The sequence below is a fragment of the Zeugodacus cucurbitae genome, chromosome 4 (assembly GCF_028554725.1).
Source record: "Zeugodacus cucurbitae isolate PBARC_wt_2022May chromosome 4, idZeuCucr1.2, whole genome shotgun sequence".
Lineage (NCBI taxonomy): Eukaryota > Metazoa > Arthropoda > Insecta > Diptera > Tephritidae > Zeugodacus > Zeugodacus cucurbitae.
In genome coordinates, this window is record NC_071669.1 from 68,628,658 (window position 1) to 68,655,062 (window position 26,405).

Consider the following 26,405-nt stretch of genomic DNA (forward strand, 5'->3'; position numbering starts at 1 on the left):
GCAACAAAAATGTGACAGCCAAATGTGTGTTTAATTCACCAGCTAAATATTGTATTCTTAATTAGCAAAAAAAATCATTAATTATCGCATTCTATAATTTTTTTTCTGTAGAGTATAAATTGAAAAGCGAAAAAATCATAAATGTAATTAATTGAGGGGCGAGGTGGACAGAGAACGAAACGAGAAAATGGGTTTAAGTATTTAAATATGAAAACAAAGACCTTAAGAACTTCGAAAAGTTACAAATCGCTCGTTTGAAAACCAAAAAATATTTAAACAATTTCGATGAAATCATCCAAAAGTGCGGATTGCGATCAAGAAAAAAAAAATACTTCTCACCGATCCCTTAGATTTGAAAAGAAAATTCACTATTTAATCTTTCTTTTTCATTATTTTTGCTTCCTAAAACTTCTTTGAATTGATTTCAAAAACTAACTAAAATTTTCAATACTATAAACTAAGTGTTTGAAAAAAAAATGGCAGAGTTTGTTAAGAAATATTATAAGAACAACTATTTTTCTTATCATAATATTTATATCATAGTATCTTACTTTCTTGAACAAAAAACCTAAAAACCGATGTTGAAACGCTTCAGATTGTGTTATAAATAAATAAAATATTAATCCCGGAGTATCCAGCATGTGTTACTATTGGCTGCAGAACCTTTTATAAATCTCCAGGTGTAAAGCGTTTTGAAGTTTCACCGCTCATTATGAAGAACTCTTGTGTATTTCACATTTAATATGTTAATGTAATAATTTAGCATTTATCAAATAATTCTATAAATATTTATATATACAATCTCTTGTTCGTGTGTGGTTATTAAGACTTCTTACGCAAAAGGCGAAATTCCGGATTTTCTAATGACTGTTAAGGTGGCAAGTTTCTAATTTATGTTGTTTTAGAAAATAAACAGGTTGGTGAATATAGTAAATGTACGAATTAGATAAAAATGTTTTATAAAAAAATTAAACCTAATATATGCATATATAAACATATTTATTTATAAGCGACCAGCACATTATTTGTTTATTTTATTATTTAATCTCGCTTTTACTTAGCACTTTGATGTGTTAAATTTTTTCACCTAACTATAACTTCTGTATACAGATCTTAGTGTCAATAGCTTCAATGCTTCAGTGCATAGAAACATTTGAATATTTTGTATCAAAATTCGCTTTCTTACTTAATGCTATTTGCCATTCTAATTCTCATGATTCTCAGAATTTTTTGTTTCCAAGTGCAAGAGATCAGTATTTTATGAATAGACGTTCATAGAATAATAGTTATTGCTTTCAGAAATTAAAAGGTATTCTTCTGCGATTTGTGAGCTTCATATTATATTGAAGTAATTTTAACATTTTATTCACAGTAACCGGCTCCTTACAACAGATTAGGAATTAAACACTTATACCGAGTCTGAAAAATATATTCAGATGACAACAATTTCCCTGAAGATGCATTATAATGAAATTTGAATCCGAGCTAAAAATATTGTAATTATCTGAATTTTTTTATGCTTTTGATTGATCAGTATTGCTCAAAAAACTTGAGAAATTTGTCATGATACTTTACATATATTCAATAAATATATTTTTTTATCGTATTATTACAAATTAATTCACTTAATGCATTGACCCATAGGTTAAATGGTATTGTCAATTATTGTAAGATTTTACGATCATTAAATAAAATTACTTCCAATACTCACTCATAATTATGTAAATATGTTTGTATATACTTTAATTTGCGTATCAACTACCCAGTCTCATCAGAAATAGTATTTTTAAACCGCCTAATCTATCAAAAGTGAGCGCATCAGCGCATCCCAACAGATTGTTTCATTGTTTTCAGAGTACCTTGCACGACCTTCGCGGTTGAATCCGCACCCTTTTATTACTAATTTTTATTTATTTTTTATTTTTTTGTAATTTACTGCAAATACTTAAATGCTTTTAGTGCCGAAGTTTTGCAGTAATGACGTCCTCGCTTGGCTTGTATGTGCGTAATAAAGCCGACGATTGTTCAAATGAACTTAGGTGTGAGTAAATATCAGAGCGACGAAGACGTTTTGTCGAAATTGGAAACTATAAAGACGAAACAGGTGGCGCCTTTACTAAGAAACAGTAGATGAACAAATGTGAAAGGGCTTAGTTTGGATAAAATTAAATTCAATATTATAGTGATTTTCATATAAGGCTAGATCTGTAAACACACATTCCAAATAGACGAAAAGACTATTCATGTTATCTCACATATTAAAATCAGAGCAGATAATGTATATAGTAGATTGGGATCCTTATATTTGGAAGTTCGGAGAGTCTTTATTAAATCAATCCCTTATATTATTATATACCACCATTAACGGTAAACGAGCCTAAATTGCGCGTACCTTTGAGCAGTACGTTGCGCTCGGGTACAAATACCGATTCCATAGTAAATAATCTCATTTGAAAGAATGACTCATAGCAAAAGCTGATCTGTCAGTGAGTGATCGCCAGCAAAAGTTTGCACTTGATTGCGCAGAGTACAAACAACAAAGCACGCATAGAAACATGTGTATGTACCTTATTGTATACCATATATTTATGTAAGCATTTGTTTACTACCGACCTAGTCGTGTGTACAAACATATCAGTTATACTTTCAGCTTTACGCTCCGGTTGTTAATTAAACGTTTTATCACAGTTTACCCGGCGAACTTAGTTGAATCTGAAATGATGTGTTTACTTGATAAATATTTTCCTTCTTAATATATATAATAATTTTTTAAAGCAATGCAATGGATATATATACAACGGTTATTTGTTCATTTTACCCTCAAAAAGTTGTTTGGCTCGTGGAGAAGATAGAATTCGAGCGATAGACTTTAAAATTTCCAGAAAAAAAGCAAAATAATTGTTAATTTAATGAATGAAAATAAATATAAAAAAAATTTCCCGCTTTGAATTAAATTTGAATTTATTCCTGTCACATATCAAAATGTGATGGTTATCTTTACAACCTTAGCATCTTTTGTGTCATTGACTTTAACGATTACTCTTTGCAGAATTTTTTGTCATAAAAAATCTGGACAGCGACGGCAGCTGTGACCCGAGACGATACTTTCCATATCTATGAAATGATTTAAAGGTCAGCAACATTGGTTAAAATCTTCATTTATCAAGAATTTCGTTAATGTTTCAATAACATGAAGGAGCACAATTTCTTATCTCTTTTAATGTGATTTTCCTTCGTGATCTAGCATACCAACGCATTATTTATGTTAATTTTTGAAGTTAAAGGCATTTAACAACACAACACGGGAGTATAAGAACGTATGAAACATAGGTAATAAGGAGCAGCTCGAAGTTACTGCAGCTAACGAGAACTTTAGAATGGAGTTATCCTGGACCAAAAAATATTATTACAACGATTTTAGTATTGTTTCAAAATAAGCAAAGCTTATGTTGTATAACTTGAAACCTTTTTCGAAGGTAACCTGGCTGACCAAATTGGGATTATTCTATTTATTGGCTTCATAAAAAGAAATTCGTGAGGCTATGATCTAATTTCGAATGATCATACACCATATAACAACAAACCGAATATTCCTTTCTCCTTTTATAATAAAAATAATAGTCTCATTAGAAAACACGAATTTTTATAACTACTTTTTGCTGTGACTATAATATATTAATACATTTTTGAGCTAAATATTATACAATATCTTCGAAATGACTAAATATTATAGTTTGTAGCAATGAAAAAAAAAAAACTCACTAATTAATTTTTAAATTTGCTTAGTTTTACGCTCGACCACAGAAACATGGGAAAAAACACTTTTAATATACAAAACAAATTAACACAAAAAACAACACAAATACATTCGAACAATTAAAAAATAAGTAATTGCATGCAACTTAGCAGGCAGCCAAAACTGAAAGATCATGCTAATTTACAGCTTAGAGAAAAAACAAATGTTAAAAACAAATTTCGTTTTGCTCGAATTCGAAAAAAACACTTAATGAACTTCGTGTTTACTTTTCGGCGCAGTTTCGAGATTTATTTATTATTACGATATTTTTCTCAATATATGTATTTTCAAGTGCAAGTGCACGGCGAGCTGCTAATATAAATGTACATAACTGTCCAAGTAATGCATTTGAGTAGATTAAGTTTGGAATGAAACTGGTTAGTTTTGAAGTGATACGAAATCTATTTGAGGTGCTAGAAATCAGAAGCTAACTGTCAAAGAGTGATGAAAAACTTTTTCAGTAAGATTTACTAAGATTGTTTTGCATGTATCAACACGCCAAAACCGAAAAATACCGTTAAGTATTCATGCACTCGGAGAAGACAACCGATAAGCTCATTCTTATCCACTAATTATAAAAGACTACTGCACCGCTCGCTGCGTCGAACACACTGCATTGAGAGTTCTTCTAAAATCTATTCAAACGTTTGAGATTTGAGCGGCACACATGCGTACGAGCATGAAAAAGCTGACTATTGATCGTAATAACAGCTTAGATAAAATGAGAAAACACCATAAAATCCACTTGTAAAAGGTAAATAGACGGAAAAATATTCATGTGTACATATGTACATACATAAACCTGTTTCTATTTTATTGTTACTTCATTGTCCATGTGCGTTTCTCTATTTATGATTTTATGCATAGAGAGACACGTTTTTAAAAATCTACAAATTCTTCTGCACTTCTGACGTTTGCGTGTTATTTGAAAGAAGCGATTATTAGCAGTATAAAAAATTATAATAATTATAAAAAATTAAGTTGAAAGAGGACTAACTTGTATATTTGCTTAATTGACTTTAGAATATTCAAACTGGTTTTTTTTCTTCTTTTTTTTACGTTTAAATAATATCACAATAATTTGATTTGTCAAGCTTCTTTGGTTTTTTTACGCCAAAAGTTTCAAAATTAAACCACGACATGCTCTGATATCTGTTTTAGAGCAGATAGAAGTCAGGGGAATTACCTAAATTAATGGTATTCATAGTCATGTGACTTTTAATTCTTCTTCAACCGCATTAATAAAATCTTCGAAGCTTTTTTATATTTTCGCAACAAAAGTTGCTAAGAGAGTATTATAGTTTTGTTCACATAACAGTTGTTTGTAAGTCATAAAACCAAACGAGTTAGATATAGGGTTACAAATATATAAAAATGATCAGGGTGACGAGACGAGTCAAAATACGAATGTCTGTCTGTCCGAAACCATATCTCAAGAACTACTCGACCGATTCGAATAAAATTCGGTATATAATATTTTCTTGACACCTTGATGACACGTATGGAAAATGGATGAACTCGGTTCACAACCACGACAACGTCCCATGTAACTCAATTATGAACTCTATCTATTTCTTCACTTTATAATATATACATAAGGAACCAATGAAGATAGCGAAATAAAACTTTACACAAATGCTGTATATGATCTGTTGCATCATTAGTGAAAAAATTGTCGAAATCGGACTATAACTTTTCAAGGCCCCGGATATCGAATATGAAGAATTCAGTGCCCCATGGTAATTTTTCACCGAAAATTTCGGTAAATCTCTCAGGTATCTTAATTTAATGCAGAGGAAATATTTTTCTTCTAATAGTGCATCTCTGTAACAGTAATGATTAAAATCGGGTCATAACTTCCCCTAGCTCACATATACCTTAATATAGGATTTTTAAATTGGGTCAAATTGTGTGTTTTTTAATAAAATATATATCAATAAATTGCGAGAGTATAAAATGTTCGGTTGCACTTAGCCTTTCCTTACTTGTTATATAACGAATATTTCGAAAACTTATATTAATTTAAAATGTCAATTCCAATTATCAGTCGCAATTTAATAAAAGCATTCTATATTAAGATTTCGAAGCTCAGCAGCTCGTCATAGAGATTTGAATATTGAAGACTACTTGCTATTTTGAAAGTTTATTTACATAAACTATATCAAATAGAAATGAAAGCTTGCTATATACCTATACATATATGATCTGAAATTCATGTCTCTAGTACTATATTTAAGAAGCAAAAGCATTAGAGACGAAATCAAAAATACCCAATTCGAAGGTATCACACTGCTCAAGGCCCTTAATAAATCTTATAATATCATTTTTTTTACAATTTCTTTTTGAGACTTAAACAAGGGCCTAAATAGGCCCAGTCAGATCACATTCAAATCTAATTTTGCCTATGGAACAACTGTTCTGTGTAAAAATATTTTTAACAATGGACACATACAACATAAAAAACTTCCTCCATCTTTATTCGAATAATCTTCGGCAAATGTTGTTCAAAAGATCGTCAATAAGGAATTGAAAATTTATTTTTCGAGTAAATTAGTTTAGTATGTATATGAACCAAGTCTGTAGGAACATTGAAACTTTATTTTTAGTATTCTTACGTAGTTTTCAAACGAAGAAAGAAACTATTTCTTCAAAATAATACATTTATATACTCCATTCAAATAAAAAAATCATAGTATATAAATGGGGAATTTCTAGAACTCTGAGCATATTTTCCCAAATACTCCATATTTTTGACACCTTATGTTGTTATGAGTGCATTTTCCTATTGTTTGAACTTTTTTGAAGCACATTTTATTCATATAAACAAATATATTATTGAGTATATTTTATATGATACTCAAAAATAATATCAAATAACTTTGTTTACCCTCAACCCACAATCTGGCATCAAATTCGTATACAAATGCGCATGCTTACAGTACATATATAATAATATACATATAAATATACGAACACATTTGATCACACATTACATTTGATCTGGCAACAAAAAGACATTGCAATGACCAAATGAGCGATCAGCACAGATATTTTGGTTTGAGCGTCGATACATACATACATACAAACATAATATGTATATATATACATATGTTTATGTGCTCATATGAGCGCTTGTAAATGCATTTTATTTAATTATTTATTTTTCAATTCATACTTTTACCGCTTCGCTGCGCGTCAGGTGTTTTTCGATCTCTGACTAAATGCATCGTTGTCGATGTGAGTGTGTGTGTGCGTGAATGCCACATTTACATACACACTACTTTCCAAGCTTTCCGAGCATCTAAATGCTGAGTGTATTGAAAGCTATAGTCAATAAATATATACAAACAACAAATGTTTAACAAAGAGCACACGGAGTGTACAAAATATTTGGTAAAAACGTAAATGAAATGTGGCTTAAGCTTACGCACGCTTCAATATTCATATGTATATGCGAGTATGTGGATTTATATGCACATATATCACGCACACAATCACACACGCACATGCATCTCTTTGTAGTAAAGCGAAATATGTAAAGACCCTGCGGGAAAACTCTTTCAATTTGAAGTTGGTAAGAGCAAGACGGCATCATATTTTCCACAATTTGAACTGCAAACATCAAAAGTAAAGAACATTATTTTGGATGTCTATAAAATGGGGTAGATCGATGCACCTGACAACCTAATATATATATATGTAGTAAAAAAGTTGTTGGACATCTCATCCATAAATAATTGGATTTGGCAAAGATCTGCCCTTTGTAAGTCTGCCAGGCCTACTATGCTCTACAAACAAAAACGAATTGATGCCCCTGAGCAGTATTTGTAGCCGTTCCATTTTAATAAACCCGAATTTTCGCCTTTATATCTGACAATGGATGCAAGATATCTCCATAATTACATTACAGAGTCCAAGCGAAAGCCATGCGAGTGGATTGCATGCAAAACTACGAAACAAAAGTGTAGAAAGACGTTACAGTTAGCTGATTTCTAATAGTTATCTTGCTTCTAATTTGAATATCGACTACTATATAATATTATTGAAACATCTGAGAGATGAAATTAGCACTATCGAAATTAGAAGAAGATACTTTTTCAGCAATCTCATAGAAAAAAAGCTTTAATTTCCATGATATTTTTCGAATCTAGCTCGCATGAATTCGCTTCCATTTCCATTATATTTTCGGGAACTAGCTCCCAGCATCTTTTTCTCGTTCTCAGCTCTCAGATGTTCAGCTACTCATCTCATCGAGAACATAAAACAATTTATGTCCAGCAGGGCATGTCTATATGGATAAATGTTGTAGTCAAATGTAGACATATGCAATTATGCAGTAAGAGTGCTTAGCACTGTAAGCAACCGATCACCGTAGTAAATATTAGAGATTTTTTCATGCAACGAACTAGAAATTAATGTATAAAGCTGTCAGCACCAGAACAAATAAATGATAATAAAATTTCCACCAAAATACTTAAATAACGAACAATTATTTCAGCTAGTAGCCTCTAAGACATAGTTTTATAAAAATTTACTTAATAACTTAGTTATTTAACCTTATTGCTTTCGGATTTTTTCGTTTCAAAAACGTTGCCAAAACAAATACATAAACACACACACCTTTATGTTTGGCGCTCACTTCCGACAGCTCCAACTTTCAATAGCGAGCAAAATGTTGCAAAAAATTTCTTTCACAATAGCATACGCCAGCGATTCGTATGAAATCAGCTTATTTGCATAACAATTTCAGGTTTCAATTTCATTTTAACCAAACGTTAGCACACAATTTGCACTGAGAATTATTGCATGATTTTATATTAGTTACACACTTTAATATTTAATTAATTTGTTTTTCTTCTTTATTAAACATTTTCTTTTTTTTGTTTTATAATATGTAATGTATCACTATTTTTTTATTTTTTATATTTTAAACGCGCGTTTATGTGCTTGCGCACCTTTTCTAATTCACCACAACTCGATCGCTTGCCAGCCGCGCTAAAACTGCGCTCCAAATCGCCAAGAGAAGCACTCTTAACTCCAAATATCCGCCGCAGCTACCTGCCAACTTGCAATACAAAGCCAAACCGAACCGAATGTGGGGACACACACATTTATGCGCTCAGCTTCAGCTTGACTTAATAGTATTAACAGTTTCGGTTGGCAAACGAGACAAGAGAGAGGGAGAGTAAGTTAGGGAGTTATCGAGAGAGCATCAACATGGCCCAGAGCTTGCATGTACCACGTTCGCTTTGGTGATGCAGTTTATGTGCTTGCTTTATTTATGTGTGGGTCGGCGATCAGCTGTAGATACATCTGACATTTTGCTTATTTCTTAGATTAAGATGTATAATTTTAGGCGCAAAATAGAATTAAATATACTGAATTTAAATAATTTATATAGTTAATATTTATGAGATTATTAAACAAGTAGGGAAGGGTTAAGTTCGCATGCAGTCGAATACTATAAACATTTCTAATCTATACATATGAACCAATATATTCGGAAAGAGAATAGAAGAGAAGTACGGAAATTTTAAAATTAGCCAAATGAAGCTCTTTACCGTTTTAATGTCATTTCTATAACAGAAAAACAAAAATCGAATTCGTCTATTTTTTTTATTCCATAAAATACAATGTAGGATTTACTCAGCTTCCGTAGACCGTAACTCAGCAGTTTTAAACAGATTTTATTTCTATAAATGGATATGTGTACATTTGATTTTAATAAAATATATTTCTAAAGAAAAGCAATCAATTAGAGAAACTTCATTATGCTTAAAGAAATGTGGACACCATTTTTAAATATATATTTATACTGTTAACTTAAGGTTTAGAAGATTTTCTGGTTGTGAAGTTTCACAGCGTTCATTTTGCACATTTGAGACAATATATGAAAGATGTGGCCATAATAGTAGAAAATCAACGATACCCCCCGTTTCGCAGCCGGGACGTTGTACTTTGTAAGCCAAGCTTCGAGCTGTATTATCTTTACAGAAAGTTGGGTTAGCCATAGGAGCTGTACATGTGGAGGCTTCAACGGGGCACTTTCCGCATTCAGTTTTTACACCCATGGCGTTGTCATTAAATGTTTTCGTGCAAACCTCTTCAGATACGTTGTAAAAATTTGCTGTAAATATCGGACCCGTAGGAGTGGGACATCCCACAGCTTTGACAACTTCTGGTTGAACTTCGTCGGTATTAATGCCAACTATTTGAGTAGTGTCAGTTAAGTTAAATGATCCTTTTGTAAATACGATCGCCAAAACACCATTTGTGATTACTTTTCTAACGCTTAGCTTTTGATCATAGTCCATACATGTTGTTTGTCCGCTTAATACATTAGCCGTATAGTTTTCATTACTGTGAATAATTTGTAAAATTATGGAAATTAACTAGCACTTAATATGGCATTTAAATTACTTACTTATTCGGGTAGCACGTAGCTAATGTTACTACTGCGTATGGTGAAAACAGTATGCCGCCACAAACGGTTTTCTCGCCATTCTCTTTGAAGATTTCGTTAGTAATATACCCGGGGTACTTACCATACATTCTAGGTGCAACCTCTGAATCTTCAATCAAAGAATTTACTGCAAACAATTGCAAGCAAGAAATGAACAAGAAAATAAGCTTCATGATTTCAACACAAGCGCTAATTCGTCGTCAAATCGAAAACTGTATGAGAAATTCACTGAAAGCAGTGCTTTTTATAGGACAACGAAGCGTTCGAAAAATGCACTTTACCAATTGAAAAAATATATAAAATATGCCACTTGTTTGCAAATTGTGCGCAAATTTTTTTAGCGAAGCAAACAGATGGATATTTACATAAACCTATAAAAACACAATAAACAGAGATCTGTACAAAATTGAGTGTATTTATTTTCTCAAAATAATATCACATTCTATATTCTACACACCTGCCACATTTTACCTGTCAATTAGTCTAAGTTAACAGCTTACCTTAAATTACTTTCGCTTAGGAACCACATATCGGGAACTCATTGTGGTTCCAAAATAGCTATAAATATGACCACCGATCTCGTAGATTATTAATTTTTTTATTTGAAAATATTCAAAATTAAAAAAAAAAAATGTTTTAACAATACGAAACAGATATTCAATATTTGAGATTCACCGAAAAAGTAAACACATCTGTAAATGCAATTTGGGGTTATCGAAATAAAGGCCTTGAACTTTATTCTTATGTATATAAAATTTAATATTATATATTTTAGAAATCCTATGTAATAACGTAACAAGTAAGGAAAGTATAATTGGCCGATACCGAAACTGGAAGATTTTGGAATTTATAATTCTTATCTTGTATGCTTCGCCACGCACTTTTAAAAAGCCTAAACCACAACTCTCTTTCCAGCATTTAAAGCAAATTCGTTTTAGCAGCGGACGCCAAACCGCGTTCATACTTTATGCCATGCTCCATGAAGGTAAACGGCGGATTCGGTTGTGTTAAACAGAAATAGACACCCTTTGCCTGTTTGGGATACTTCAAACCGATCGCCAGCGCATCACTGAAATCGCATTGGCGCTTTCGGAAGTGTGACCAACTATCGCATTTCACAGCCGGTATCATAACACCCTCGATCAGTGCCTCCATAAACAAGACGAACGAGTACATATGACTGCAGACCTTCGTATCGCAACCGGGTTGCAGCTTGCGACGTGAAAAGAAACCGATGCCATTCGGATAAATGTCGATGCTGCCACAGCGTTCGCGCACACCAAACACATCACCCTCACCGTGTATAACGACGACACGACTGCTGACATTAGCCTGCACGTAAACATCCGCTGGACTACACATCAACGCCGGATCAATGGCCACCAACTGACTTAACCGCGCATTAGAGCTGGACATTTGTTCGGCGTAAATGTTGGCTGCCAAAGCCGCTATATTCGCGCCCACTGAATGACCCGCCAAGGTAACATCCTCCGGCGTAATGCCTTTTTGTATTAGCACATTGAGTATTTTCGCCACGAAATGGCCCTGTACGGCGACATGATGCCGCACGGTGTAATACAACTGCAGCACATCTCTGGCAAAGTCCACAACAATAATATTGAGATCACGTCGTGTCGTCTGTAATAACTTCAGATGAGATTGCACACTGAAGTAGCTGTCGGGTGTGTAGTAGGCATTCACGTAGACGAGAGTTTTGCGTTTGGGATTGATGTCGAAGTCGCTGATCTCGGATATCGCCTTGATGGGCAGTTGAATGCTTTGATTGTTTATCGTCATCACATGTATGCTGGCATCGCACGGATTTATGCCGCTGTGCAGCAGCATGACGGACTCGTCAACGGGCGCCTCACCTAAGGAATTGCAAAAAAAAAAACATTTAAATCTAAGCTCGTGTATTTAAAATGTAAAACTACTCACAGAACGCCTTCCAGCCCAGCGGCAAGGCCTCCTGCAACAATTCAAAGTTTCGCTGCTGTATCATTTCCACAGTTGGTTGTTGTGCCTCAACTTCCTTCACCACTTTGTTATCTTTGCTGACACACAAGCAATAGCAAAATAAGCTTATTAGCCATAAGCTGTGTAGATAAATGCGTTGCTGTTGCATATTCGTTGAACTCTAAGCTGAAAAGGTTTCTATCTTACAGCCGAAAAACAATCAGCCGTTAGTGCGATTCTTCGTGCTATTGTAGTCTTTTGCTGTTAGTGCCCACGCTTTAAAGCTTTTATTGCAAAACTCATATCGACGTTCTCTACTCGCTGTGCACTCTTATCAGCAGCCGCTATCGCGTATTGTAATCAGAGCTCAGCTCGAGATTTTCTCGGTGGGGCACGTTTCTGTTGTTGTGTGATCGGAAGTGTTGGCATGGATAGTACAAAAGCTGCTGTATGGATTACTAAGTCATCAAATTACCAATGATTAGTTAACCACAAACTTTCATACATACATACATCTATATGCATACATACATAGAGTGTAAGACGATATCAGTTTATATGATAAGTCAATGGTAAGCTTTTAGACAATTTTTTTATACATTTTTATATAATGACATGAAATAATTTAAATAAATAAATGGTATAAAGCAGATCCGTTTGTGGATATTACGGATTTCGACTTAAAAATAAAATATATTAATTATTTATTAGGTGGCAACTCTATTTAAAAAAATGTCCAAATGGGTAGGCTTTATTACCAGTCGTGCGTAGGGTATAAAATATGTTTAATTAAAATTTTTTTGATAGGTGGCAACTGTAATTCCAAACGTGTCTCAATTAAAGATTTCCAGAGTAATTTGATACACATTTTGCATTATTTTTGGTTGGCAGAAGTAACATTTAGTCCAATATGTTGAGCAACAGTTGAAGTTCTAAAGTTTTGGCTTACAAATAGTAGTCATTATTAAGTGCTATTCTGGCTCAACCGAATTTAATTCGTTCTTATCTTTCAACTCTAATTTGTTGCAAGCATAGATAGTTTAGACACGTGTCTATTGCTGGTTGAGTCATATTCCACATATGACAAATTATTTAGAGATATGTAACTGGAAAAATGCATCAAATTTTGGACGTGTATGTATGCATTCTAAGCATTTATGTATGTATGTATATGCCTTAAGGTTAGGCGTGCCAACTTCATGGACGCTCAGTCTTCAACATGTGACTATCTCAATACCCTGATTTATGAATAAAAAATATTTCAAATGTTTGAAGTACTCATCATGTTCATATACATACATATAGATCTTTTCGACTCTAAATGAATTTATCGAGATTCTCTCAGCTTTTTGGATGTCGGAATGATATATCAATTGAAAATATTACATATGTATGTATATATCTATTTTTGTTTATACTTAAATATTGACATACATATATGAAAGCTTTTTTTTTAGTTTTGCCTTTGTATGTAAAAGCTCAATCGGTTTGCGACTTTGCTACTAGAATTTTTGCATTCAAATAAAGGCAGCAGCTAAAGCTTTTAGTATTTTTTCACAAGGGTTAATGCTTGTTATTAATTTCTACAATTTGGATTAATAGCCTTACTAGGGCGAAATTATTTCGAAGTACTGAACCAAGATTAATAGAGAGATTTTTATGGTTCTCGAAATACAGTTGAACTTCCCTAACTCAAATCAGCATAATCCACAAAAAAACTTCGAGCTAAAGAGATTGCCGAGTTATGGAAGGTAGTTTGTATGCAATTTTACTTCCATAGCCAATACAAGAGTTCGAGTTATGGAGAATTTCGAGTTATAGACGTTCGAGTTATGGAAGTTCAACTGTATTGAAATATTTTCAGCACATGCTCGTTTCTTCACAAACCGAGAAGTCCGTTAAGGGGGGGGGGGGGGGGGGTTAATGTTTGACAACTTTTGTTTTTCATTTGTTTTTTATTTTATTTCTGAACCATCAACATCTCAAGAATATTGTGTTACAGTTTTAGGTCATTCGGAGAAAATAACGAAGTTACCTCCAGCTATCTGCGCTGAGTGTACAAAACTTTGAATCGATTTTCCCAAATATGTCATTTTTAAAGTCGGTGACCAGCCTACAGAAAAAACTACTGCATCGATCGTTTTGAATTTGGCTTGAAAATGGTACCAAAAATTGAAAAATTAATAAAAAACTCGACGTCAATTGAAAGATAAACTAATAAACTAAAGAAAGCATTTTGACTTTTTGGTTTCGGATGATCCAGTGATGCTGTAGGCTGGTCACCGCACAAGAACGTTTTTTCGAGGTGCCTGCAGAGATCGACGATAAATCCGTTATTCCTCGCTATTTTTCGATAAAACTTTTTTTTAAGTATCCTTCAAATGTTGTACTTTCATATAATAATAAGTAAAATAAACCTATAGCAATAATTTTTTCTAAAAAAAATCATGAAAAAAGGTATTTTTTCGACGAAACAAACCTTTCCCCCCCTTAAACCTCTTCGTTCAACCACTGAACAATTCTTCACTTAACTTAAGCTTACTCCAACTTATGAATTTGGCATAAAATTGAGCTTGTAAGTACGCTAAGTGATCTTTCTAATCTCCATTTTAGTATGCTCACCAGTTATCCGTAGACTGTTTAGCTGCTTCCAAGCAAACCTGTTCTAACAAATGAATAAAACCAAATCTTTAGCATATTTTCCTGAGTATTTGCTTCATATATTCTAATTCCGTGCATTTTATATGGGGGTTACATGGTGCAAATTTCGATAAGTTATATTTATAAGTATATTTTTATAAGTTTAGTGCTTAATTAAGATTTTGTTAAAAAATTAACTATATTTCAAAGAATTGATGACACCACATTCTCTTAATATTTCTTATTATTTTATTTTAGCGCTCGTCTTTTCCGGCTCTTTGCCTATTCATGAGCTTTATAATGAAAATTTTTACTAAGTCCAGCACAATACGGAAATGCAACGCTGTCGCTTTCATTTTCACTTTCTTCATGCTGTGACGTCACAGTGGGCTTGCCGCTTGTGCTATAGAAAAATTATGCTAATGAGGTAGTTGCGGTTGATTCATAGTATTCAATAATTTGCAATGCTCCAAATTGCAAAAAATTGTTTGTACACATTTGTAATTTTTGTTTTGTTTCTCTTCTCTCTCTCTCTCTCTCTCGCCATCTTTGTACTTATTTTAAGTGAAATAAATAACCTTTGCAAATGAAACTTAGTGAAATGGAAATGAAAACAAACTCATATTATGTTTTTACTAAACTAAAATGTTTTTCTTTTATTTTGTGTTGTTGCTTTTTTAGACTAGGAACATTAAAAATAAAAAAGTAAAATTAAACACATAAATTAAACGTACGTAAATATGTATGTATGACCTAAATTAATACAACTTGACTTTGGCTATAAAAGTGTAGCGCGGAGATTTTCTGTTTAAACATTTAAATTAAGTCAATAAATACTATGGTAAGTTCTTCGAAACAAACACTTATTTTACACATAACATTCTCCTGATCTTATATAGCTTCTAGCAGGTTTCCATACACATTTTATTTCAACCAAACGCTTTAGAACTTAATGCCAGCCTGTACTTGATCCATAATGTTGGCCGATTTCTGCAATTGCTCCACTTCGGTGGTTGTGAGTATCTGCTTGACGATCGAGGTGATGCCGTTGGCGTTCAACACACATGGCAACGACAAGAAGACATCCTTGTCAATACCGTGTTGTCCCTGTACAAAATAAAATACAAATTATTAATAAAATAACAATAAACATTAATCACTGCCGACAAACTCACCTGTACAGAAGTGGAGACCGCAACAATGTTGCTGGTGTTGCTCAAAATGGCCGAAGCGAGTGCAGCCGAGCTCAGGCCAATAGCCCATGAGGTGTAGCCCTTTAGCTTGATCACTTCGTAGGCGGAATCGACGACCTTCTTGTGTACCTCCTCCCAGTTCTCGGGATCTTCAGTGGTGCCAATGTTGGGGTTCAATTCACGCAAACGCACACCGGCAATATTCACACCCGACCATACGGGCACTGAGCTATCACCATGCTCACCAATGATCCAGCCGTGGCAAGAGGTGGGCGCCACACCCAAACGTTGTGACATCAAGAAACGGAAACGTGACGAATCCAAATTGGTACCACTGCCAATGACACGATTCTTTGGCAAACCGGACAGCTTCCAGGCGACATAAGTCATAATATCAACAGGATTTGAGACCATCAACAAAATAGTGTCGGGTGAGTATTTCACCAACTTTGGAATGATGTGCTTGAGAATGTCGGTGTTGCGCTGCACCAACGACAAACGAGATTCACCCTCCTTCTGGCGCACGCCAGCTGTGACGATGCACAGACGCGAGCCAGCGGTCGCTTCGTACTCAGTGCTGGCGGTGATTTTGGGGTTCTTCAGGAAATTCGAACCATGCTGCAAATCCATCATTTCACCTTGCAACTTATCTTGGCACACATCAACGAGGCAAATTTCGTTGGACACATTCTGTGCGAGAATACTGAAAGCGCAAGCCATGCCGACTTGACCGATGCCGACAATAGACACTTTACGCCCGCCAGAAGGCAAAACTTCGGCAACTTGGGACATGAGATTTTCTGATACGCTAGCCATTTTAACTGCAAGAAAAAGGAAAACAAGAAAAAAATTATTAATTAAATGGAATTATTTATGAATGATGGACTAAAAATGCTATAATAAAGATTTATTTTTTTGTATGATGAACTTAACATTTTAAGATTCCTATCCGTTGAAAATGCTTTTGTTTTGAAAAATAAAATATTCGCAACATTTTATTTATCAAAACAAAAATTCAATTATCATGTTATAAGTCCCTTTTACTAAAGAATCTACAGTCAAATTCGCCTCAAATTCGCGTGTTTACCCACACACACACACATATTTGATTGACACCCGCTCATATGACCAATATGCCATGAGTGTCTTTGTCACATGTCTGCAGTCAGCTATTGGCGAGCTGTTGCGTGCCACGCTTACACGTGCCGCTTATTCAATAAAATTTATTTTTATGTATATAATGGCGCTGACCTACTCACTGTTAAAATACTTTTCGCTGCTCATAACAAAATATTTGAAAAAGAAAATATTCCGCAAAGTGGCGCAAGTTAAGATGACCTTCATGAAGGTTATTTCAATTTTTGCATCTACACGCAGTTTTGACGAAAATCGTCCATATATACAAATGTATACATATGTACTTATTAGAATTGGCCCAATATATTATATATTAGCTAAGCGCCAAAAACACAACAACAATTAAACGAAATTTTTCGCTTTCATCAGTTCAATGAAGCGGAATGTTAATAATTAAATTGTATGAGAATTATGAGCAGGCGTTGGCGGGGGCGCTGATGAGTACGAACAACTGTGTATTAACTAAAACAATAACAATTTAGTGGCTATATTGCCAAATTTTGAGTGCCTGCGTCTAATGCATGCTACAAGTGGCAGTTTTAGTAATTAATTGGTATTAATGGAAATTGTTGGAAAAAATAATATTAAAAAAAATTTATTAAAAAAATTTTCCAGAATTATTTATAATTCAATTAAATGATTTTGTCTTAAAGCACTTTTTATCAACATGAAAATTTATTCATTTAAATAAAAATGCATAAAAAATTAAAAAATAATAATCTCTGTTATTCTCGAATATATTGCCTTTTCTATATACATATATATTTACTTAGTATATGACTAAGTTCTACTAACGCCTTAAAAGATATATGACTTTCTCTCACTTTGGTATTCACGTGCATAGCTTCGAGTCTAATATTTACTTTAGTCAATAGGAATGTCGCGATAAGATTAGCCGTTATAAAATATGTGTGATTAACTGTGTAAATGTTTATGTCGATAATAGTTCCCCTACTGAATGAATTGGCGAATTATTTTTAGTTCTTACTAGCAGTAAATTTTAAATATTTTATTTGCATTAATCAAGTTAACGGTTATGAATATTCCAATATTTGTTTTTTGTTTACTTTTCTTTTCTTTTGCAATATTTTGCAAAAGTGTTTATCTTATCAGTGAGTTTATGTAGCATATGCTAGTATTATGACCGTGAACATTCGATATCAAATGGATTTATTACTTCGTATGAAAATATTTTTTTTATTTTTTTTTTTAGAAAATAGGTGTATTATACTATAAACACTAATGATTATCTAAAGCAAAGTTCGAGTGGCTACAAAATTGTAGTATTAGTTAGAAGCATTTTAAGTACAAAAACAACACAATAAGTTCATTTAGCAAACAACTTTATTAATTCTATGCGAAGCTGACAAAAAACATAAACTAAAGAGTTTTTCTAAATTTTTTTCAATGTGTACTTACATTGTTCATAATATTCTTTATCAATATTTTTATTTATAAAAACAATATTTTTTTGTAATATCAAATATAACTTGTTGCAAGAAAACTGCTTAACTAAATAAAAATAGGAATGCAAATTCAATTAGTCAAACCCTAGAAAATATTATTCATAGACATTTGTGTGTGTGTGTACCACGCATTTGCCTCCATCATAATCGCATATTTTTATGATGATTTATAAGCTGAAAACAGCTACGATTTTATTTTGCCTCTTCCTCTACTGATAACAGAAATCGCCTTATCAGTTGCGCGCAGCACGACTTAAATCCACTTAATAACTGTTAATTGCAATTTATTAAAATTATTGCTGCTAATTACGGTGATGAATATGTGCGCCATAAATTATTTGCTTTTTGAAATTAGAAACGGCTTCAATTACATTGTGACTAAAACTTAGAAAATGCTCGTCTTTATTGCTTCTCTAGTTTCATGGCGGCATTTGTGTAAGTATATTCTAAATTTACAACTCAACTCCCTCCACTTTGTGCACCATTTCGTGCACGTGTACCCCCATAAACAACTCACACCCACTACTTTTACTTCCGCTTCGTTGGTAAATAAACACAAGCACACATCTAGTAGTTGCTTAACATAAAAAAAAACTCTTGTATATATGAACAAGTATCAGCCAAAAAAAGTTTTGTCCTTCAACGGGCATTTTCAAAGTCAAAACCAGGCCCAGTGCATGGCAAAAGACATAAAAGCGAGCAGTGAAGAGGAAACAGGAAAAATATGGAGTTTACTTTCAGTATCTACATGTTGCCACAAATAAACATGCGTACTAGGGATGTCCTAAAATGTACAAAATTCATTTTAATACAATTTTTCTCTCAAAAGAAGATACTACTGTGAGCATAAGAGATTCTTTTACCTATTGTTTTTTAAATATAAAAAAGATGGGCTATCCTAATGCACAAATATAACCATGTACTCATAGTACATAAGTTTATAGTGCTTGTCACTGCCAACTGCCACCTGCTACCATTTCTACTATATGGTCTAGCCAACGTTGCTTTGCCTGCCTTCTACCACATCAGCTGTTAGTTGAGCATATTTGCCGGCTTTGAAGGTGAGCATTGGTGACAGACAACACTCGCATTGCGCATGTCTGCAATGAAAGTGCAAGTGAGCTGGGCGCTCAGGCAGCGAAATATAATACATACAAATATATGTATATAAATATGTGCAGTACATATATATATGATATAGTTGTAGTATTGGCAACCGCAGACAGAATGGCAAAAAAGAATGATTTTTGCGGGAAAATGCATTGTGTTTGTTGCAGCAACTTGAAAGGTGAATGCACCTTGTGGCAGATGCAACAGCTCTGAGATTTTTTTCTTTTTGTTTGCGAATGTATGTAGTGTGACTGATATCAGCTGTCGGCAGCTGGTGGGCAAATATGCGTGAAACCAAACATTTGCGTTGATGACTGACCCAGAATATTATTTTTTGAAATTTACAAAAAAAAAAAAAAACAAATATTAAACAAAAGATTTCAAAGTATACAAATGTAATTGGCATATAAGGCAGGCTAATATTTAAAATTTCAGTTATGGAAATTTAAATAGAAATTTTCAAAAGTAATTTCCTAGGAATGCCTAATTAATAATTCAAATGACTGGATACATACCATTACTGCGTTAGGGATTTCTAATGACTTTTGAAAATATTAAAAAAAATTGTAAGAAAAATTTTTAGGGCCCTTGATATTACTGTATAGCCGATTTGAAACTTTTTATTTACTTACAGTGATCATTATATTCTCATTAATTATTGTTTAGCCTGTAGCAGTAAGTTTCCAGTAAAAAAAATATCTTTTCTGGGATAAAAAATATTTTTTCTTGTCAATATCACTAAGTTATATTACTTATATTCGGTTCACTTAACATTACTTTAACTGGGTTATGAAAATAACAGTACGCATTTAGAACTCTTTAGACAGGAAAATGATATATATGTACATACATATCTACATATAACTAACTATGCCGCGTTGGCCTATTTTACTTCTAGAAAAACTATTCAAACTTTTCACTTGGCTGACAGAAAACAATTCTTAATGATTTTCCGGGCTAATTTTAGAAACTTTCTATCTTCTAAATCGAAATATTTGGGATATGAAATTATTATGGATGTGTGTACACACTATACGTACATAAATACTTAGTATATACACATCTATATATAAGACCAATCGACCAAAGGTGACATTGCTATAACAAAATGACTTTACCAAAGTATACACACCGAAAATATAGTATCTATATATACATAAATATTATATATACGTAAATATATAAATAAATATGTGTACAGCGATATTAGAGTGCGTTTGAACCCTAACAAATATTATTTCATATTTTCCAATTATATATAAATTATGATAATATTTTTCTCATATTTTTTGTAAAATTTTATTTATCTTTTTAACATGAAAATTATTTGTGGTGAATATTTCGTGGCAGTCGTACTTCACACATTTTTAATTGTTGATAAAAAAACGGCACACGAACTAATTGCACGCCAAATAACTTAACAATTCAACGAAAAAACCCTATTAATCAGTTAAATTTTGCAGTAAAAACAGCTACGTGCATGAGGTCATGACTATTTACTAGGAATTGCAAAAATCACTTTTTTCTGAGCTGTGTGTAGTTAATGTAATGCGGAACGCACGAGTATGTGCATATGTGCAAATATAATTAAATGTATGTACATACATATGTACATATGCAATTAAATACAAAAAAATATAATGAAATCGTCACACTCTGTAACTGCCACATCGAGGAAATTCAATACATTTGTTAAACAAATAATTACAATTGTTACTTTAAATCACACAAATGTTAACTGTTTTCTTAAAAAAAAAATTAAAAATAAAAACTCGATTTATTTGCTTACATTTTTTGTTTTTTGTTTACGCTGATCGTATTTAGTTTTGTACTTTTTATTTTTCTTTGCTCAATGAAACTTTTGCAAAGCTTAAGTAGCGGTTTTGAACACTGACAAGACACTTGGCGGGAACTGAAATCGCGTTAAAACGTCTGCTCACGGCGACAGCGTCGAACTGTTTGACTTTGACTGGATTTCGTTGCGATACAACTGCTTGGTGAGCGCCATATGAATATCGTTTATATGTACATGAAACGTGAATCGCTGCTGCTGCGCCACACCGCTGCTGCATTGTGATGACTCGCCCGGCAACCAGCCAGCCACTAGAGAGTGCGGTGGTGACGTAGAGGGCCGAGGGCAGCAACAACGCCACGTCGACTGCAGTCGCAGCAACAGCGACTACAGCAGTCAGAGCACGCACGCATTGTTGGTTGTGCTCGGGTGGTGGAGGACGGGTGGTTGGTTGTTCGAGTACTGAGCGCAGGGGGAGCACCATGAATGACGAAATTTTGGATATTCGGCATGAAAGTAGCGTCGCTTCGGCTTGCTTTGTTGTAGCAGCGGCGTTTGCTGTGTACATACAAACACACTCATTTATCGTTTGCTCTTGCCTTTTGTCCCAGTGTACATACAGACACACATACGCCCATACAATACGAATTTCTCGGTTGGTGTGTCAGCAATGTTTATTGTTGTTGCTATTTTGTGTATGCCGGCATACATATGCGTCAAGGTGACCTTTGGGGCGAGAAACACGAAAGAGAGCGCTCACACTCGATAGTCAGCTGGTTTTTTTCTTGGTTGAGTTGTCTGTCTTTGCCTTGGTAACTGCCGGTGCAATTGTTGTTGTTGCCACTATTGCTTTTTCATTTTCATACTTTGCGTATTTTGGAAATGTCGGGAGCAAAATTTCATACCGTATGTGGGATGTGACTTGCCAAGGAGAACATATATACAAATATGTGTGAAAGTGGATAAACTATGGAACAGCTGTTCAGTAATGAAGAGTACTAGTTATTAATCAATAAATAAATAATTTTTCTATAAGGCGCCATATTTTGAGGGATATTTAAAATCTTTGAGTTCAAAAATACGAGGATTTTATTTGGTTACTGTATTCCGTCGAGGATGCACGAAAAGTGTCAACGAAATCAGCATCTGTTTGGTATCATTTTTATTGTACAATATATAACCTTCGATTGGAAATATTTTTGTATTTTATCATAAGTATTTTAAAGAAAAAGGAGTGGATAGAAGAAAATTATATGAAATGATGACGCCAACCTTTTGGAATATTCGAATTTCCAGGAATTTTTTTATCTACCGTCTATGGATGATTGATGGAACCCGTTTTGTTAAAAGAACTTTCCTGATTCCATTCATACATACCTATCTAATGCATTGATACTGACTTAAGAACGGAGGAATATCTTCGGTTAGGAACTTAACCGACTTTTAGTGAAATTTTCCATTTTCGTTAACTGCAGCAAATACTATCAGACCTGTTAACCAAAACTGAATCTTAAATTTGACAGCAGTATAAAGACAAACTAATCACTACAATGAATTTTATATGTTTTGAAAAAGAAGATTGAAATCAGAAATCATTGTGCGCCGAAAATTGGGAAACATTAATTCGAGACAATATTTACAAATTAGTCTACCCACTGAAAGTGCTTTCAATGTTTAGAGAGAAGTTTAAGCAACTATTAGAAGGAAGGATATCATTGAAAAATTTACTTACAGATTGATTAATCTAAACATGGTAAAATCAAAGAAGTCAGATCAAACTCTATATAGACTATTAAATAATAATATGCTGACATAACTGTAGAAGAAGAAAACGACCCTTAAAACAAAATTATAGCTGTATCATCTATAAGAGAATCGAAATTCGTTTCTTCGTTTCCACGAGATTTGTATATTTACTGAAATTTTATTCATTATTTGTATTAGATTTCCTGTTTGGTGTGCATACTCCCACCTTTCTCATTTGAGAATACTCAAATTTTATTCAAAAATAACAACGTCATGAGAGTATTGCGCGCAGTCTCTGACTTCCTCAAAAATCAATAAAGATATTACCTATCATCACGGTCTCCCTACGTGTATGTTCATATTGTTGTACGTATATAAATGCAGTGCATCTGAGGTAATTAGACTGTATGAAGTTCAATGCAAACTTAAACAACTCGAATGTTATTGTTAATTAAACAAACATTATTGTATTGAAGTAAACAAAATCAATAGCAATTATAGGAATATTTCGGTCCCTTTATTATTATCTAATAAACAATTACTATTGCTATAAGCAAACGAAAGAAAGAACCGCTGAAGTCAATTTCAGTGAAATTTGAAATGGAAATACCAATATTGGATAATGAGAAATCGTTTTTTAACTGAACTAAAATGGTAGCCAGTGATTTAAAAACTTCTTAAAGACTATGGAACAACAATTTGTTCTCCTCTTAATTAGACATTTCATCTTTCGGACGCGTAAACGGGATATGTATTTTTTAAGCTAGTAAATGCAAACCTTTCTTAATGACGTTAGTACCGAAAAATTAAGGGAATTTCACTCGATAATTTTTTTCTATTATGTACGGACTCAGCATTCTATATTTAATGTTTCAGAAAGAAATGTGTCGCTCTCAAACTAAGAAAAAAGGGAACGAAAGTAGACGAAATACCAAAAAGTCAACGCTCAGCCACAAGAATAGGTTTCCCGTGCGCTTCGCTTATGGGTTATCCAGTCTGGAAAAAGCAGAACTAACGGCACGGATGTTGTTTCCAATGATATCGATATCATCGGCGTACGCCAGCAGCTGTACACTTATAGAACATTGTACCTCCTCTATTTAGCTCTGCAGCTCGTATTATTTTCTCCAGCATCAGGTTAAAGAAGTCACACAATAGTGAGTCACCTTGTCTGAAACCTCGTTTTGTATCGAACGGCTCGGAGAGGTCCTTCCCGATCCCGACGGAGCCTTTGGTGTTGTCAGCTTGTAGGCATACCAAATTGATGTACATTTCCCAGGTCTATAGCCACACTGATAAGGTCCAAACAGTTTGTTAACGGTGGGCTTTAGTCTTTCACACAGTACGCTCGATAGAACCTTATAAGCGATGTTAAGGAGCTTATCCCACGGTAATTGTGGGGATTGTGGGGTCACCCTTTTTGTGGATTGGGCAGAGTACACTGAGATTCCAATTGCGGGCATGTATCAGGATCCATACGCATTTATGAAATATGGCTTTTTGTTTTTGGCTTTTTGAAATCTAAAAGCTTGCCTTAACAATTCTAGAAATATTTGGAATTTTATGCACAATGTCTATAATACACTGTGGTTAATCAACCCCTTTTCACATATTAATAAAAAAATAATTAAAAAGAAATATTCCCGATAAGATACGGAATACTAATTAGTCGAAAGTCTACAGTAAGCGTTAATCGGAAGAAACTGTCATCTAAAGTATGAGTGTACACTTGATAAATATACACAACGGACGTCAGCCTTAGACGAATATAAAAAATACGCCGCAATCCGTTAATTTTGTATGCGTCACTAATATTGATACTAGTCAAACATATGATCACACCTGACTCTCCGCCGGTATCGGAAACCAGATTAACATCAATCTTGCATACCTTTATTCGTACGCTCTAACTAAACAACTCGATGAAGTCTGGGCTTCTACAATATCACAGTCACGTGCACTTATACGTCGTGCTTACACTTGCGTGCGTAAATTTTGATGCAAGCGCAAGTGTTCGTTAACAGATATTTACCCTTGCTATCGAAAATTTCTTTTTGCTTGCGTTCACTTACCTTTGTACCATTCTTGGTTCAGCGTCACATTGCCAATGCCGCGCACACTGTATGTGGCGCTGATTGAGAAACACTTTTGGAGTCTTAAGATCTTCAGCATATTCGTCCGTTTATTGGCGTGTATGAATTTTGCTGTTCAAACTTTGCTTTTCGACTCCGTTCGATCGCCCTTGACTTTGCGTGAGATACCGTTGTTTGCGAACTGCAGTTGTTCGCGTAGTGCTCGTCGAAAAGGTTCTGACAGCTTTGCATAGGTTTTGTAAACAAATAACGCTGTTGAAGCACATGCATACTGGGAACTTGAAAACCAGTTGCTTTGCTGACACATAATTATTGCAAATGTATGGATGTGTGTATGTATGTGTATGTTTTAGGCCGTATGTAAAACAAATTCTGAGTAGCATTTAATCATACGATAAGGCTTGCAAATCCTTTGGCCAACTAGATTGATCGGCGCTTCAATGACACTCGTCTGGGAACCAAACAAAAAAAAAAAAAACAATGATTTAATTGAAAAAAATAATAAATTTGCGCATATTCATATGACATGCATTATGTGTACTCGTATATCACTGCTAATGGGTTTGCTGGCTGATGATAAGGTAGCGGACTCATTGATGAGTGTGTATGCATTAGCTGATTAGAGGTTATACGCCGCGTGGGCAGCGTTATCAACGCGTAACAAAGTCATCAACGAAATTTCCATACGAAAATGCGATAATGACTGACTGGCGAAATCGATAACGGTAAACGAAGATATCCACACAAGCGGTGTTTATATGTACAAAAAATTTCTAGATATATATATCTATGTATGACTACCTAATTATCATTTCATTAAGAAATTAGCACACAAAAATGAAAAACTTGAAAGCACCTCAAAATACCCAAAATATTTCTCAGAAATGTATGTCATATATCATTGGGCACGATCTAATATAGTATTTAAATTTAACGTTATATTCTAGAGCTCTAGAGTTCTTCAAAAACGTCTTGATCTGTAGATCTGATATTGATTTGAATAAAATTATTCA

General features: G+C 33.8%; 3 protein-coding genes across 9 annotated transcripts in view; all 3 read right to left on the minus strand.

Moving 5' to 3' along the window:
• LOC105213727 (bestrophin homolog 1) overlaps positions 1-8,799 on the minus strand; it is a 35,130-nt gene extending 26,331 nt beyond the window's left edge. For 2 of the 6 annotated variants that reach the window (XM_054228663.1, XM_011186768.3), the window contains exon 1: positions 8,417-8,793. The gene's annotated coding sequence lies outside the window, so the exon portion shown is untranslated. Of the gene's footprint in view, positions 1-8,416 lie in introns of all 6 variants that reach the window. The other 4 variants (XM_054228665.1, XM_054228664.1, XM_011186792.3 and 1 more) reach the window with 4 other exon arrangements.
• A 599-nt stretch (positions 8,800-9,398) lies between these two features.
• On the minus strand, positions 9,399-12,668 carry LOC105213709 (pancreatic lipase-related protein 2). Its single transcript, XM_011186733.3, has 3 exons — positions 12,198-12,668; positions 10,221-12,130; positions 9,399-10,156 (listed from the first exon to the last, which is right to left on the minus strand). The coding sequence occupies exons 1-2, from the start codon at positions 12,382-12,384 to the stop codon at positions 11,178-11,180; spliced, it is 1,140 nt and encodes a 379-aa protein (XP_011185035.2). The 5' UTR covers positions 12,385-12,668; the 3' UTR covers positions 9,399-10,156; positions 10,221-11,177.
• A 2,811-nt stretch (positions 12,669-15,479) lies between these two features.
• On the minus strand, positions 15,480-25,601 carry LOC105213699 (L-lactate dehydrogenase). Of its 2 annotated transcripts, none has more exons than XM_011186713.3 (3): positions 25,372-25,601; positions 16,031-16,869; positions 15,480-15,962 (listed from the first exon to the last, which is right to left on the minus strand). In XM_011186713.3, exons 1-3 carry the CDS (start codon positions 25,469-25,471, stop codon positions 15,798-15,800), a joined length of 1,104 nt encoding a protein of 367 aa, XP_011185015.1. In that variant the 5' UTR covers positions 25,472-25,601; the 3' UTR covers positions 15,480-15,797. The 2 variants fall into 2 exon arrangements, with proteins under 2 accessions (XP_011185015.1, XP_011185024.1); XM_011186722.3 differs by lacking the exon at positions 25,372-25,601 and adding an exon at positions 21,551-21,772.
• Between the last annotated feature and the right edge of the window lie 804 nt (positions 25,602-26,405).